General features: G+C 40.7%; 1 protein-coding gene across 2 annotated transcripts; it reads right to left on the minus strand.

Moving 5' to 3' along the window:
* Positions 1–330: 330 nt before the first annotated feature.
* On the minus strand, positions 331–15,179 carry LOC129191155 (probable E3 ubiquitin-protein ligase HERC6). 2 transcript variants are annotated; one of them, XM_054794235.1, is made up of 23 exons: positions 14,809–15,179; positions 13,910–14,066; positions 12,691–12,767; positions 12,399–12,626; positions 10,491–10,582; positions 10,274–10,401; positions 9,915–10,069; positions 9,768–9,820; positions 9,574–9,665; positions 9,426–9,485; positions 9,232–9,328; positions 7,589–7,769; positions 6,997–7,148; positions 6,621–6,737; positions 6,431–6,526; positions 6,185–6,340; positions 4,883–5,023; positions 4,631–4,797; positions 3,768–3,834; positions 3,556–3,626; positions 3,065–3,248; positions 820–922; positions 331–747 (listed from the first exon to the last, which is right to left on the minus strand). In XM_054794235.1, exons 1-23 carry the CDS (start codon positions 15,026–15,028, stop codon positions 512–514), a joined length of 3,030 nt encoding a protein of 1,009 aa, XP_054650210.1. In that variant the 5' UTR covers positions 15,029–15,179; the 3' UTR covers positions 331–511. The 2 variants fall into 2 exon arrangements, with proteins under 2 accessions (XP_054650210.1, XP_054650211.1); XM_054794236.1 differs by lacking the exon at positions 13,910–14,066 and having other exon boundaries at positions 14,809–14,957.
* Positions 15,180–16,575: the final 1,396 nt, after the last annotated feature.

Below are 16,575 nucleotides of genomic sequence, written 5' to 3' on the forward strand. Positions count from 1 at the left end.
GCGAAAGTGCAAAAAAAAATACAAATAACTAACAATAAAAATGACTTAAATAGAAGCGTTAAAAAAAAGAAAATGACTTAAATAAAAGTAACTGAATGCAACTGGATGACCACTGGAAAATGTGGGTCCCAGGCTGAGACCGCCTGAGAACCCCCGATCTAACCCCCGTTTGTCCGCTTGCAGGTAAACTCGGGTGCTGTTCAGTTCACTCGGCATGAATGTGAGCGCGACACGGACCAAAGACGTGGAAATGGTAATAGTAACGCTTGTAGTCTATTTCAAACATGCATACAAGGTTACACTGTAGTACACCACATGTCTGAAAAGGGAAGGAAGAAGAAGAGTTTATTTAATCAAGACACGCAACAGAACTGTGTGTGTGACAAGGGTGCTCTTTAAAAGAATGCGAATCGCATTATCTACGATTAAAGACCTTGATTAAATGTAAGTACTGTTTTACTTATGTTTAGAAGGGAAACTGATGGAAGACTCCAAGTGCAGCGACCCTCACTCAGCCTTCAGCGTTCCACGTCTTGGTGAAACCACGATTGTAATTAATGGCATAAAGGAGCCTGCTGTACATTTGCCTCCCAGCTGGGTACCGCAAGTACACGGGGAGCAGCAGGAGGTAGTGGCAGGTGACGGCTTCTGGGAAATGGAGATCCGTGGAGTTGGGCAAGACGGCGACCCTCATCCGGATGCTCGCCATGCCATCGGCAGGCACACGATCGCAGCCTGTGAGGAACACTGATGATAAAAGATAAGAAAATGAAAACCTCTCGGTTGTTGTGAAGCGTGAGGATTGAGTGTGACGCTTACAAAGGAATTTCCTCTTTTCTTCCGCTGTTAGTTGGTCAAACACCTCCCAGAAGGTGATGATGTTTAGATGTTCCGCGTGGTACTCTCCTTCATAGACTGTGTTCTGTTCGGGAAAAGGAACACATCTTTATCTTGGTTCTTGACCTGTTTTTCTTGAAAAATTGCATTTTCACGGCATATTCTTAAAATAGAATTCAACAAGAGATCTAAAAAAACAAAACAACAACAGCAAAAAGAGAAAAATGAGCAGTAACTTTATAAGAATAAAGTAAAAATACTAGAATAGGGGTGTCCAAAGTGCAGCCCGGGGGCCATTTGCGGCCCGCAGCACAGTCTAAAAATGTCATTTAACAAGGCAACAATGGGAAAATCTATCAAAAGTCAAAATATTGTTGTAATTTACCAAAAAAAACCAAACATAATTTCACAAGAATAATGTAATAGTATGAGGAAAAATGTCATTCTAGTAGCATCAAGTTGAAAAAAAAAAATGTTTTTTTAAGTCAAGCACAATGAATAAAGTTGTAATTTTTGGAAACTTAGGTTGGGGGGAATTTCTAACATGGGAATAAAGTCAAAATAGTAAGAGAAGAAAATATACAAGAAGAAAGTTTAAATATTTGGAAAATGATACAAAAGAAAATCAACAGCAGAAATTTTACCAGAGTAAAGCCAGCATATTAAGAGAAAACAACAGTTTAAAATAAAGAATAAACTTGTAAAATGAGGAAAAATATCATTTTATTAACAACGTTGAAATAAAGAAAAAATACATTATTGTTTCAAAAGATATAAAGTTAGAATTACAAGGAGAAAATTTACAAGAGGAAAGCTGGAATGAAATAGTTGGGAAAAAACCCAGCAGAAATGGAAAAAACACATATAATTTTACAGGAATAAATTCAAAATATTTTAGACAAGAAGTCATAATCAAATGAAGAACAAAAGCCGCAATTTTACACGAATAAACTCGTATTACGATGGAAAAAGCATCATTTTTAGTAGAATTTCACCCGTATTACAAAGGTGAAATGCAGTTTTTTTCTTGAGCGACATAAACAGTAGCTTCTTAGCATGTGTTGCTTTACAAAATATCACAGTGGCCCTTGCATCCTTTCATTTTGCACTATGTGGCCCTCGCTGGAAAAAGTTTGGACACCCCTGTACTAGAAGAGCAAAGTTGGGATTTAACGAAAAAAGCTGAAATTTGACAAGAATAATATTGTGAGAAAAAAAAAAATTCAGTAGCATAAAGAAAAAATACTTTTTTAAAGTTGTAAAATGAGAAAACAAAAAAACAAAAAAAAACTAAGTATTTTTTGGAACATTAGGTTGCGAAAAAAGTTACAATGTTACAAGAATAAAGTGGAATTGTTATGGGATTAAGTCATACTTGCGCAAACAAAATTAGTTCGACGCTGAAATAGTTGGAAGATTTAAAAAAAAACAACAGAAATAGAAAAAAAACAGCTGCAATTTTACGAAAATAAAGTCAAAATATTACGATAAAAAGTTTGTATTCCAATGAGAACAAAGTTGCACATGTATGAATGACGTCATAATAAAATATAGAATGTAATATAAAATATAGAAAATGTCATTCAAGTAGCGTGGAGGTTAAATATTACAGAATTTTTATTTTTTTTAAGTCGTAACATTAAGAGAAACAAAACAAAATAAAGGTGTAATTTTTGGGAAATTCGGGTGAGGAAAAATTGAAGATGAGAATTAAAGTCATAATATTACTAAAAGAAAATTTACAAAGATTATTTAGGAAAAAATGTGAAATATTTGTGAAATTTAAAAAAAACAGCAGCAAAACGGGGAAAAAAAGAGCCAAGACCGAAGTTCTTACTAACGGTACGCCTTTTCATCAATATCATCAATATGATTTTCTTCTTGAAATACGTATCACATCAGCATATACTTCACGTGTTGGTTTCCAAATATCAACGTGGCCCTTGCATCATTTATTGGGCAGCGGAAAAAGTTGGACACACCTGCTATGGAAGCTACGCACCCACGCTGAAGTTTCACCATCTTTCATCACCATTCTGCTTATCAAAATGGCACTGTGAAGCCTTGTTGACAAAAAATATCCCTTGATAAAATCCCCAGGAGGTCATTTCTGCTTGAAACCTCCCATTGATGAAAAACACTGATAAGTCACGCAGCCCCTTTCGATCCAACCCGTGTATCTGATCTACGTTTGCAGTGTGTGTGTGCTTTTTCAACTTCCTGGTACCTGCTTGAAGACATCCCAGTCGTAGTTTTCATTTCCCACCATCGCTGCTTGCAGTTCCTCCGGCTGGAATAACGCCACCACGTCAGCATCGCACACCTTCAGGAAGCCTCTCTTGAACACCTCAAACACGCCCTTCTCTGATTTGTCAAAGACGTAGTCGACAAAGGCCGCCACAAACGCTTTCCTGGAAAAAAAAAATGTAGTGCTGGCAGTGACCGGACTGAAATAATATACGTTTTTATTTAAAAGGTTGTAGGTTTGGATTTGTTTTCTCCCTTAATAATAAAAAGTTTGATTTAAAAACTCCATCTTGTGCTCAGTTGTGTTGTCATTGACTAATATTTCAATTTGTTTGATGAGCTGAAACATTTAAGTGCGGCAAACGTGCAAAAAAATAAGACATCAGGAAGGGACAAACACTTTTTCACCCGCCCGTATGAAGAGTCAAATGTTTGGACAGCATAAATACTTAGCGTGGTTGTTCAACGTACTTGTTGGAACCCGTGACAAGTTTCTCAGGCTCTTCTGGATCAAGCTCAACCTTATCATCTGCCCAAGTCACCTGCACGCAAAGAAACAAAACACAACAACAATCAGAATCACGGATGCTGTGTAGCAACACACTAAGACTGTGACCGCAAGAGGTGTCGGCTTTGGGTGAGTTAACATACAATGAAAGACATATTTGGGTGAGTGAACATACAGTGAAAGTGGTGGCCATGTCATTGAGGACGTCAGCGCTGTAGTCCTCTAGGATGCAACGCAAACTCCTGCAGACAGCCACAAACGTGCATGAGGTGGAGATAGACAACACTGTCCACTAACTGTCTTAATGACCTTTTCATGGTAAAATACAGTAAACAATAACACAGATCCAGTTTGTAGGATGGCACAAAAAATACAAAGGAAGCTTCGTGGAGGGGCGATGCACGGATCTGTGAAAAAGAAACCTAACATTTGGTGAGGATCATTTATTATTTTTTCTAGGTTATCCTGTTCAGGGTCACAGGTGAGCCGTAGCCGGATCTCATCTGAGTTTGGGTGCGAGGCGGGGTACACTTTGGACTGGTCACCAGTAAATCACAGAGCACCCACTGCTGGGTTGCCACCACGCGACCTTGCTTCGCTGCGCTGTTTTTCCATGGGGGTGTTGAGTATAAACATCAATTCGTGATCGTGATCCTGTTAAGTCGCTTCCTGGTCGCATGCGGTTGACACGGGTGGTCCATGTTAGCTGCTAGATTGCATCGCTCTGCCAAAACACTGTTTAAGGTCAAGGTGTGTATTCTCATAATCGTGTGTTAGCGACAAAATAATTGTAGGTGTAACTTTAGTACTTTACGTCTCAGACCACCTTCCTCTTTTTGGTTGTTTCTTGAACGTTTTTCCCCTTTATGATGGACTATCTTAGGAACAATTTCATCTACTGCGGCTACGAATACGCTTGTTTGACAACGGCAACTGAACGTGAAGTCACGTGCAGCCCGGCAGTTTTGCTTCTACATCATTTTTAGTTTCTGAGGGGGGGGTCCTAGTCGTGACGTGTGAGACTGCACACAATCTTACTCTCCAACCGTGGGTTCAAACTCCTTCAAGTCGTCCAGCGACGGCTTGACACCAAGCAGCTTCTTGAAGAAAATGAGTGGGAAGGGTAGGTAGACCATGTTTTGGTTAGACAAGGCCAGACCACACAGAACCCCGAACAGGAAGTACATCTTCTCTGCTTCCTTGGGCTGTTAGGGCAGGGTGGCGAGGTTGAATGTTTAATGTGAGACCGTCAGATTAGAAACTAATATGAAATCTGGTAATATTTCTTACCTTGGGGGGGAACCAAGCCAGCGTGCGTCTCTCGTTATATATGAACAAGTTGGATTGTGGAGCCATCAGCTCATCAAAAATGTGGAAGAAGAGGTCACTCATGTTTACATTTGTCACCTCCCCGTCATCCATAAACTGCACCTGGAAAGAAGCAAGAAATAAGTACAGAAATAAATGATCCCACATGAAAAACCCGTAGACATTGTTTATTCTTTTCTCTCCCTTTTAGAAATGGCTAATATTTAAAATCAGTAATTGCTGACACATAAAGAAGAATGAAATAAGCTCTGCTTCTTCCTACTCCTTTTAAACATGCGATGTTCCTTAATGTACGGTACCTTGCTAAGGATGTCCGAAACCTGTTCGAAACAAACAAATCAGGGGTACACCTCCTCCGACTTCAGTGACAAAGGATGTTTGGAGTGGGTTGGTTAGCTGAGAGCCCGTCTCTGACGCTGATTTGTCACAGAACTCGGAGGAGTAAAACCTGGGTCTATTGCTGGGTTTCAACCATGTGACCTAGAGGCAGTTTGCGTCACTTCGGTGAGCAGACGGGGGTCAAACAAAGACCATGATCACATACGAACTCAGTATGTTTGTGCAATAGTTGACAGATTAAAGCGAATACCGGTGCATGTCTCTGAAATGACCTGCTCCAGCTGAGTGCGCATGGTGTGAAGACAAGAAGGCATAAAACAGCTAAAAACAGCTGAAGACCAAACTGCAGTGAAAGCTTATCTTCCGCGTCAGACATAATGAAAAGAATGCCTCTAACGTGTGTCTGTGCGTTCTTACACCAAATCAGTCTGCACGCATACATTCTTGTATGCGTCCTTCATCATTTTGCTGCACTGTTTGGCAAAGTGCGAGCCGCATAGCCAAGTCCGCTCGCCATTTTATTTACGGGCTGCTAGAAGCCATGGATCCCGCCATACTTCACCGTCCTCCGTGGGAAATCGCTGGACACACGTGGAACGCTTGGTCGTTTTAGCCAGGGTGCTGCTGAGGAGGTCAGGAGGGGCTAGGAACACCTCGCTTCTCCGCCTTTGAGTCCTCATTGGGCGGCAGGGGCAGGCATCCAATGCAGGCATGTGTCAACAATGTCAACACGTCACAACTTCTAAAAAATTGTGCAGACTTTACCCTCCTCTTGTTACTTTTCCATTTTCTTGCAACAGAGCCAGCGTTGTTATCTTGGCGCTATAATTACCGTGTTTTGAATAATTGGGCACTAATACATGAAGCTTGTACTGGTCTTTCAAACTAACACAGCTACGCTATTGGAGCAATCACACTTATTACCTGGAGCTGCCTTCTGAAGAGGCTGTGGTCCACTGCGCTGAGTTGTCTGAAGGTGTCCTCCAGCAGGTGACTCGGTCTCAGAGAAAGCTGGAAGACTGGTGCCGGGTTGTGATACTGAGCCGCATATTTAGGAATCACTCTCGCACCAGGACCTTTCTGTGGGATATGTTGAGAAAAAAAACTGAGAATTCCTGTTCAGGATGTAATGGGCTTTTAATGATAATCACATTGTGGTGTGTACGATACCATGACCGCGCCAACGATTTCAAAGACCATCTGCTTGCGATGCAAACTGAGCAGGAAGGGGTACCGGCAGAAGATGACAGGTGTGTTGTAACCATCCTTCAAGAAAACATTAGTAGTTAAACTAGCAAGAAACTCGTCAACAAGAGAATGCAACAGCCCAGGCTTGTGCACATGTAGTGTCTAACATTACCTCCACGTTATCAAATGCGAACCAAAGAGCGGTATCCTCCACGAGCAGAGGAAATGTGATTTCATCGACATAAAAGGTGCTCAGTGGGACTTTGTAGGTCTTCCCTCTTTTGTTTGCCTATACAAACATTCATTTTTGTATTTATTAAAAACAAAGATTACAAATTTGATTCAGTCATGTGATGTAATTAGTAGTGGTGTCCCGATCCGATACTGATATTGAATATCGGTCGGATATCATCCAAAAAAAAACAGTGAATGAAACAGAAGTGAGAACGTTGTAGGGGGACGCCCTTAGCAATTAGGTCACAATATGTGGAATATTTCTTTTTTGGTCATACTGGTAAAATGAAGTGAAATGAAAACAACACACTGACTTTGTAGAGGAGCTTGATGACCTCCAACGCAGCTTTGATGCCTGGAAAATGTGTTTTAAGGAGACCATTTTTGATCACGAAAGCCAGAGCATTTTTGAATACCAGGATGTGTGTCAACAGCATGGTGGGCGACAGGGAGGCCCACCAACCACCTGCAATAAAAAAAAACTTATTTAGGACTTCATTTCTTTAGAATATGAAAGGAGGGCAGAGCAGCGCTCAAGCAAAAAGTGAGATTTTTCTGGAAAAAGAAGCTGAGCAATTCTACTGCTCTGACGTTGCAATGCCTGTTAGAGCTCCAAGAAGTTATATTTTCTTCCACTGTTTGCCTATCTTAAGCAATTAATTAAAATATGCAAAATAACCCAAAATAACATAAACATTTTATTTGGCAAAAATGCTTAAAACAAGTAAAATTGAATTTTGGCCGGACAAATTGAACGGTTCTGTTGCCAGATTATTATTATTGCTTATTTTAAGAAGACTTTCCTGTAGAAAATGTGTTAAGGATGTGCTACCTACTGACTGCCAGTGAGGAAAATCAATTATTTCACAAACAAAAATTCTATATGAGAAAAACTAAAAAGCTTACTGAGTGTTGTCTGACACCTCTCGCTCATGTCGTCGATGACCACAGCCAAAGGCAAGACAAGGCTCAGAACCTCTGAAACATCTTGAAAAAGAGGGCAAGAGAGCAGGACCACGACAATCTCTGGAGACTTGAGGACTTTTCTCGACACGATGAGTATTCCCATCACGGCTTTGAAATCCACCTGCGTGGAAAAGAGATTGAAGAAAAGGGATTTGACACAATATTTTACATTCAAACAGGGCTGTCAGAGTTAACACGTTAATAACGAGTTAACGGAAATTCCCTTGAACGCCACTCTTTTTTTTGACGTGCGATTAATGTGCGCACGTCCTGTTTGACCCTCGGGCCACGCCGTTTGAGGGAACGCTGCGGTGTGGCAGTTGATGTGGAGCCACAAGCGGAAGCAGGTACTGAGCAGAAATGGAGAAAGAAAAGGGTATTTTGAATGGAAGTTTAGCTTCAAAGCCCTGGCAGATGGCTCTCTCGACAAGACCAAAGTCATTTGTATCTGCTGTCTCTGTGAGTGGAGTCTTCAGCGGAGTCTGAAATGCCTGAGAAAACAGAGAAGGTACTGGAGCACTGCGGATATTTTTTATTGTCATTTATACAGCGGTACCTTGGCATACGAGTGTCACAACTCTCGGTTGATTTTTTGCTTTGCACACACACAGGGCTGTGATTACCACCACCAATGTGTGAATGAATAATGGGTTCACTTCATTGTGAAGCGCCATTATTATTATTATTATTATTATTATTATTATTAAGCATAAGCTATAGCCTGACTGCACTACAGTATATGAGCACAGTCCCAGTTCTGTAAACGACTGACTGTTCTTGAGCACGCTATTTTTTGTAAGCTGTCCATATTTATTTTTCTAACACCCTGTTTTCATTTCACTTAGTTGTTGGGTGTTTTTGCAAACCTTTATTTTTAAAGTTATTCATAATTATATTTCATGAGATTATTTGCGTGATGGACAGTTCATCTTACGAAGTTTAGCTTACTACTTGTTGTACATCGTGTTTGTTTTGTGTTGAGCTGTTACAAAAAGCAGAATATTTAATAAACCCAAAAAATTGCATACAGCAAACATATTATCCAGTCTCATATAGATAGGTGTATTAAAAACTTTAAAATGACCTTTCTAGTGTACAATTATCATAAATAAAGACTTCTTTCTATCTGCGATTAATTGCAATGAATTCCAAGTTAACTGTGGACAAAATGTGATTAATCGTGATTACATATTTTAATCAATTGACAGCCTTACATTTATAACATATAAGTGGAACCTCAAATTCCCCTGAGGTTGAACAATTTGAAATTCATGCAAGATTTTCTGGGAAATGACGCCTCTGATGTAACAGAAGTGCACTACATTGCACAAGTACATTACACAAACCACTAGTTAAGCCAGCTTTAAAGTACTAACTAACTAAGAAGTGACTGCACACCTAATCAAGATTAATGTTGGTGACAGTTGGACTTTTGTTATTAATTCTGCTTCCATTATTTCTACCTGGAAAACAGTTCCACAGATTGTGTTCAACTCAGAGGTTCTAATGTATATGAAATAAAAAAAATCGTAAGGAAAACAATGTGAAGGCTGAATGTGAAAATTATAGGAGGATTTCTGAACCTTTTTTTGGATCCACGGTACTGCCAGCATCTTAGAGAAAGTTTGGCTTGCAGCATCAAGGTCCACGCTTAATGCATCTGCTTCTCGTGAAAGCCCACTGACAAACATACAGCAACAAAGTGAAAAAGACTAAAGTTACCGATGTGTTTATATTCCATTTTTGCCCAAAAAAAATCCATAGAAAAAGGACTCACGTGGCTTTTGTAAAACTTGCAACCAGGCTTGAACTCGAAAAAAACATGGCAGTGATTTCTCTGTAGGATAAAGACAGCAAATGACATGCAAGACTTCAGTTACTGTATTAATGATACTGAAGTATTTTATATGTGCACAAAACGGGACCTCTCAGCCTCGGGCCTGCACTTTTTTAATGCCAGCCATTTTCGCAGTTTTGCCTCATCAAGCCTTCCGGTAATCTGACGTTGCTTCGCACCCTTAAAGGAAAAAAAAGAAACATGAATAATAATTTAGTAGACATTTAAAACAAAAACAGAACATTATAGAAAGCCAGTATGGCAAACAAGAACACACATTACCTGCGGTGAAGTGAAAGCAAAGCTTGTGTTCCAACCCGCTGCTATTTTCAAGTCTGCTTCAAAAAAAGACAAACTGGATCAGTAATCTGAGGCATGAATGGTTTAGTACATTTTCTGCGTCCATACTATATATTTTAACATCCAGACCTTTGCGTGTGGCTGTCGCATTGTCAGAGCTCCATGGAAGTTGTACCAGTGTGGGGTTCTGACTACCCTCTGGTTTCCCAGTCCCAATTTGACCTTTAACCCCATTTCCAAATGCCCACAGTTGGCCAGAAGATCCCAAAACTAGAGTGTGGCGTCTAAAAAAAGATTTGAGAATTTTACAGTAAATTCCAAATTTTTTGTGATCCCGACCGTTCGCTTTAACCTCACCTCTTTCGCACTTGAAAAGCTGCAAATAGGCCTGTCATATTTGTTGCCAACATTATTTTAAGACCCTTTTTTCATTCACGGATTTCTAACATATGGCATAATAATGCGAGCACACCGCATCATGCGTTTACCTGCCACATGCCACCTGTAAGGCACATTCATCGATCCCGGCCACAAGTTTGGGCATCCATTCATCAGCAGAAGAGCTGTGACCCAGCTGACCGTGAGCTCCCTCTCCAAATGTATAAACTTTGCCCTCCTGAGAATGGAAACGTCACACGGTCATATGAGCAACTGCAATAGCACATGTTGTCCAACTGGCTCCAAAAAGAGAGCTGAGACCGGTACCTCTGTTAGGACAGCAGAGTGATTCTCTCCACAAGTGATGAAGGAGACGCTCAGACATCTTAGCGCGGGAATCACACAGATGTTGAACCTGCCTGTTTATGACAGGAAAAAAATGTTTACAGGAGCGGACTTGTGCTTGTTTTTCACAAAAAGGATCAAGGATTATAGCACTGGAGCAGCGTTTTACTGCAAGCCCCTCAGAACAGTGAGGAAAAACAATGGCAGAGTCAAAAAGATAACTTTTAGGGTGTTTATTGTTCTCTCTGGATGGTGCAGGCCATTGAAAAAGTGCAAGAAAAATGCACACGCAAAGTGTATATATATATATACTGTATATAACAAAAAAGATACCTTATAAGGTGTCTGGTGACGTGTGCTGTGTTTGACTCCGGATGCCACGAACACGCTACGGTAAGCGTGAATGCTTATGGTTTTTTTGTTGAAAACAGAAATGAGCGTTCTGGATGTAAGACGAGACAAGGTGAGTAGATGTGTATGCGTGCATGTGGTGCCATGTGTGCATGTACTGTACAGTGGTGTGAAAAGGTGTTTGCCACCTTGCTGATTTCTGTTTTGTCATACTTAAAATTTTCACATCATCAAAGTAATTTACATGGATTGCCCCCCCATTAAAACATAACTTCAATAGATTAATAGAGAGATTAATAGAGATCTATCAATCTGGAAAAGATGATAAAGCCATTTCTGAAGCTTTGGGACTCCAGCTAACCACAGTGAGAGCCATTATCCACAAATGGTGAAAACATGGAACAGTGGTGAACCTTCCCAGTAGTGGCCGGCCAACCAAAATGACCCAGAGACCGCAGTGACGACTCATCCAAAAGGTCACAAAATACCCCACAACAACATCCAAAGAACTGCAGGCCTCACTTGCCTCAGTTAAGTGTTCATGACTTCACCGTAAGAAAGACACAGGGCAAAAACGGCCTGCATGGCAGAGTTCCAAGACAAAAACCACTGCTGAACGAAAAGAACATCTGGAAAATCATCAGAAAGCATCTTGATGATCCCCAAGACCTTTGGAAAAATACTCCGTGGTCTGATGAGACCACTTTTTGGAAGGTGTGTGTCCCATTACATCTGGCGTAATAGTAAACAGCATTTCAGAAAAAGAACATCATACCAACAGTAAAATGTGGTGGCGGTAGTGTGATGGTCTGGGCCTGTTTTGTTGCTTCAGAACCTGGAAGACTTGTTGTGATAAATGGAACCATGAATTCTGCTGTCTACCAAAGAATCCTGAAGGTGAATGTCCAGCCATCTGTTTCTTGACCTCAATCGGAAACCAACTTGGGTTCTGCAGCAGGACAATGATCCTAAACACACCAGCAAGTCCACCTCTGAATGGCTGAAGAAAAACAAAATGAAGACTTTGGAGTGGCCTAGTCAAAGTCCTGGCCTGAATTCTATTGAGATGCTGTGGCATGACCTTAAAAAGGCGCTTCATGCTGGAAAACCCTCCAATGTGGCTGAATTACAACAATTTTGCAAAGTTGAGTGGGCCAAAATTCCTCCACAGCGCTGGAAGAGACTCATTGTAAGTTATCACAAACGCTTGAATGCAGTTGTTGCTGCTAAGGGTGGCCCAACCGGTTATTAGGTTTAGGAGGCAATCACTTTTTCACACAGGGCCATACGGATTTGGATTTTTTTCTCCCTTAATAATAAAAAGTTTCATTGAAAAACTGCATTTTGTGTTCAGTTGTGTTGCCATTGGCTAATACTTAAATTTGTTTGATGATCTGAAACCTGAAATCTGAATTTAAGTGTGACAAACATGCAAAAAAATAAGAAATCAGGAAGGGGGCAAACGCTTTTTCACACCACTGTATCTATCGATACAAGTTCAAAGATCCGTTCTAACAAGTGACTGTGTGAAGTTGTTACCTTTCTCGTCAGCCCTGTTCACTCCCAGCTGACCGTGTTTATTGGCCCCACAGCAGTACACCAGGCCTGACAATGTGAGGAAGAGCGTGTGAGCCGCTCCGGCCGAGATGTGGGTTACTGGTATGCCATTAAGCGCGCACACCAGCAACGGTTCATACTGCATTGAAACCGCCTTCCCCGCACCCAGCTGGCCATGACTGTTCAAGCCCCAGGAGAAGACATCGCCTCCTGAAGAATGGAACAACCAAACATAATATAGGAGACAATGGCTCGTTTTGAGGGTGTGTCCTACCTTTGGTCAATGCCAAAGAGTGAGAGTCTCCACAAGCAACCTGAATCACAGGTGTTGGCATCGCTATCGGCACCAGCCTGCATTCAAAAGACATGAAGAAAAAAGTCACAATGAAAAATAAAATAACACACCGCATTTCCTGAAATAGTGGCCTCAGTAATCTTCCACTTTCAACACTGATAAAACTAATTAATCTAGTAGACCCTGCCTTGCTGTAATTACCTCTAGAGCTGGTAGCCCCATAGAATTACAATCAGCAGTCACTTCACAGATGCTATTGTTCACACAGTTAACTTCGGATCCCCGGCGAACTCAGTTGCTACTCAAAACAGCAGCATCTACCGAACCACATCAATAATAATTAGGACTACCATGTTTTTTTACCACGGGACGATATGTCTTTCGACACGGTTGTTTAACAAATGAGAAGCGACTCACTGCATCAGTTGGGGTTACATAACATGTTGCCAACTGAAACATAATCAGCAATGCAGTAATAATTCAAAGAAAGGCTCTTATCTATGTACTTAAAGTACATAGATAAAGCCAGGTGATGAACTTTTCTTTGGCCCGGCAGTGTATATATAATGAATAAAAATCATATGCTTTGCCATAGGCTACATCCTGATTTAATCCATTTTGTGCTCTTTAGGGTCAAGGGTGAGTGCGGGCCACGGCCTGGACTGGTCACCACTCAATCACAGGACACATACAGTATTAACAAACAACCATTCGCACTGACATTCACACGTATGGACAATTGAGAGTCTCCAGTCGACCAGTCCAGGGTGTACCCCGCCTCTTGCCCAAAGTCAGCTGGGATATGCTCCAGTATACCCCCCCCGCGACACTAGTGAGGAAAAGCAGCATAGAAGATGGAAGGATGGAGTCAGTTAACCTAATATGCCTGTTTTGGGGATGTAGGAGGAAACTGCAGTACCCAGTCAATTTTGTCTCAAGATGTTTCCACCGTCACATAAAAGCTAGCCAATGACAGCTCAGGAAGGCGGGACTTAAACATAAAATCACAGTAGAGAGGAGATTCCAAGTGAGTTAAGGGAATGAATGAGACCCTTTTTTTTTTGAAAGGTCTCAAAAATTAAATAACCAACCCCCAGCCACTGTCTGAGGAAACAGTGTACAGTATAGGTGATTACACCTTCTGCTTATTCATCAGTATGCATAATTAATGCAGTGAACAGACAAAAGGAACTCTTACGTTGCTCGCTGAGAATCATACATGCAATTGGGTAAGAACCCAAGTTGTCCATCTTCTTCTGCCCCCCAGGAGAAGACTCTTCCAGAAGCACACAGGGCCAGAGAGTGGTCCTGACCACAAGCCACACGCACTACCTCAGCCAGGCCCTCCACACGGCCTAATTAGTTAGGAAGACGTAACATACTTACTGCAAATGCATCCATAATCAACACACGTTTTCATTATGAAAGTCGCTGCGGGCGATGTAGCAATAACTCGATTTTAACATTGTCATGCTGACACATGATATTTACAGTATTCTGCATAATATATATTACATATTATATATATATATATATATATATATTACATATTATATATATATATATATATATATATATATATATATATATATATATATATATATATTCTGCCTTTTGAGAAAGAACAATGCTGAATTGTGCAATATTTAATACAAATGTTCATAATATTTTTTTATTCGTGACAGAGCAGGAAAAGGCAGGGAAGAAGTTTGCCGTAAAAATTCAAAGAAAGCCCTCCTTCATTCATCCATTCCATTTATATTTTAATAATGAAAAAACGTGAGCACTACCCCTCACTTTTGTATTCCCCGGAAACGAAACTGAAACTTACATTAGTGAGTGCGTACGTGATAAAATTTTTAAATACGCCCGGCAGTGTCGCTCAAAGGTGACCATTTTATCTTGGCACAGGCATGCACAGTGTGGATTTTCTCTGAATGTATACTACTTTTTATGTTAGTTCCCCAGTTTTTATTTCAAGGAACTGAAACTTGTCTCGAGTGAGCGCGTTTCCACACCTTTTACTCGGTGAAATATGCATTGAGAGAAAAATACAAATGTCGCAAAAACATAAGAAAAACGACGTTTTTTACCTACCTGTTGTTTTTACATTTTTAAAAGCCTTTCGTCCAAGCTGTCTCCTGGAGTTGCTTCCTTGTGATAAAACAGCTCCATCATCCAGCAGGAATAAAACATGTTGGTACCCACAGCAAATGTTGGTCACGACACCGGGTACTGTCCACGACACCGGACTTAAGGATGTCTGTGGGCCAAATTCTCCACAGGCGCTGTCACCCCAGAAAAAGACCTGCGACATGGTTCCACCCGGATGGAGTGATGCGTTCAGAGTCTCACTTAGTGTTTAAATACAGTGTGATGCATGTTGCCTTCAAGTGCTGTCGGAAGTAGAAGGTGTCATTATCGGGAAAAGCACTTCAATTTTGCGTTCAATTTTGCAACGCTTGTTGCAAATGGACACCTAAACCCAGGCAGTGACTAAATGTAAAGTAATAAATAATTGTAAGTGTGAAAAACTGAACATGTTGCTGAGAGTGTTGAAATTCTCAGTGCAATACGCTTTGCTTCTTCCTCCTCTTTTTGATGACTTGTGCAACTGTTATGTTTTGTTCTTTATTTATTTAGAATGGGACAGCGCATATTCCTTGACACGAGCACTTTAAAGTTCGGCATGTACATATGCTTTAGACACAAAGGCTCATTTTCATCTGCAGTCCCATGTCAGTTTGATGCAAATGCATAACAGCAGGACACGCAGGACATATTTTAAAAAATGAGCAATAAAAAAATATATGTTTGCAAAATGGTACTAAAAGTCGTCATACACTGAGCACAGAGACAAACATAGTTTCCGAGGCCAAATTAAATATAAGTATAAACATTACACATTAAACACATAATGAAAAAAATGTTAATAAAACACTAAATACAGTTATGTGTGCATATTTGATTATCCAGGATTTAGACGTTAAAATGTTCCTGAGCGTCCAAGCATTCCAAGCATCTGGTAGATCATTGATATCGAGCGAACAGAAGGGAACACAAGGTTGATCCTTGTGGCACACCCATAAGGTTATTAATTATGGGATATTGACCCAGACACACTGCTTTCTGTCCTTCAAATATGATTTTAACCACAGAATTGCAGTTGGTGAGAAATTCTACAATTTATGAATCAAGATATTATGTATGACTGTATCAGACACTTTTTTGAGATCAAAGTAAACAGCCCCAACTACACTTCATCAAGTTTCCAAAATGACATCTACATGGTATATGTAAGCATCTTTTCACTGTGATATGTTGACAGTGGACAGGGGCGGCGGCTGCGATGGTGACGAAATATGAAATAAATCAGGCTATAACAACCCCTTTACGCTCATTAAAAAGCTGATTTAAACAATAATTGAAGGATAAGTAATTTCCACTGTGTTTTGAAGGCGAGCAATCCTCATCTCCACATGTTAAGGCTTAAGTTCATGTTCTGCAAGTTCTCTATCCATCCATCTTCTATCCCGCTTATCCTCATTAGGGTCGCAGGTATGCTGGAGCCTATCCCAGCTGACTTCGGGCGAGAGGCGGGGTACACTCTGGACTGGTCGCTAGCCAATCGCAAGGCACATATAGACAAACAACCATTCACACTCACATTCATACCTATGGACAATTTAGAGTCTCCAATGAACCTAACATGCATGTTTTTGGAATGTGGGAAGAAACCGGAGTACCCGGAGAAAACCCACGCACGCACGGGGAGAACATGGAAACTCCACAGAGATGCCCAACGGAGATTTGAACCCAATCATCCCGATCTCCTGACTGTTTGGCCAACATGCTAACCACCCG

The sequence above is a fragment of the Dunckerocampus dactyliophorus genome, chromosome 12 (assembly GCF_027744805.1).
Source record: "Dunckerocampus dactyliophorus isolate RoL2022-P2 chromosome 12, RoL_Ddac_1.1, whole genome shotgun sequence".
Lineage (NCBI taxonomy): Eukaryota > Metazoa > Chordata > Actinopteri > Syngnathiformes > Syngnathidae > Dunckerocampus > Dunckerocampus dactyliophorus.

What these genes read in the sequence shown, in the direction of transcription:
- LOC129191155 (XM_054794235.1), bottom strand. Translation starts at nt 15,028, where the DNA reads ATGTCGCAGGTCTTTTTCTGGGGTGACAGCGCCTGTGGAGAATTTGGC. An exon ending in TGCGACAGCCACACGCAAAG is followed by an intron (nt 9,821 to 9,914) that starts GTCTGGATGTTA and finishes TTTTTGAAGCAG; the next exon opens with ACTTGAAAATAGCAGCGGGT. An exon ending in TACCGTGGATCCAAAAAAAG is followed by an intron (nt 7,770 to 9,231) that starts GTTCAGAAATCC and finishes TTTTCCACGCAG; the next exon opens with GTGGATTTCAAAGCCGTGAT.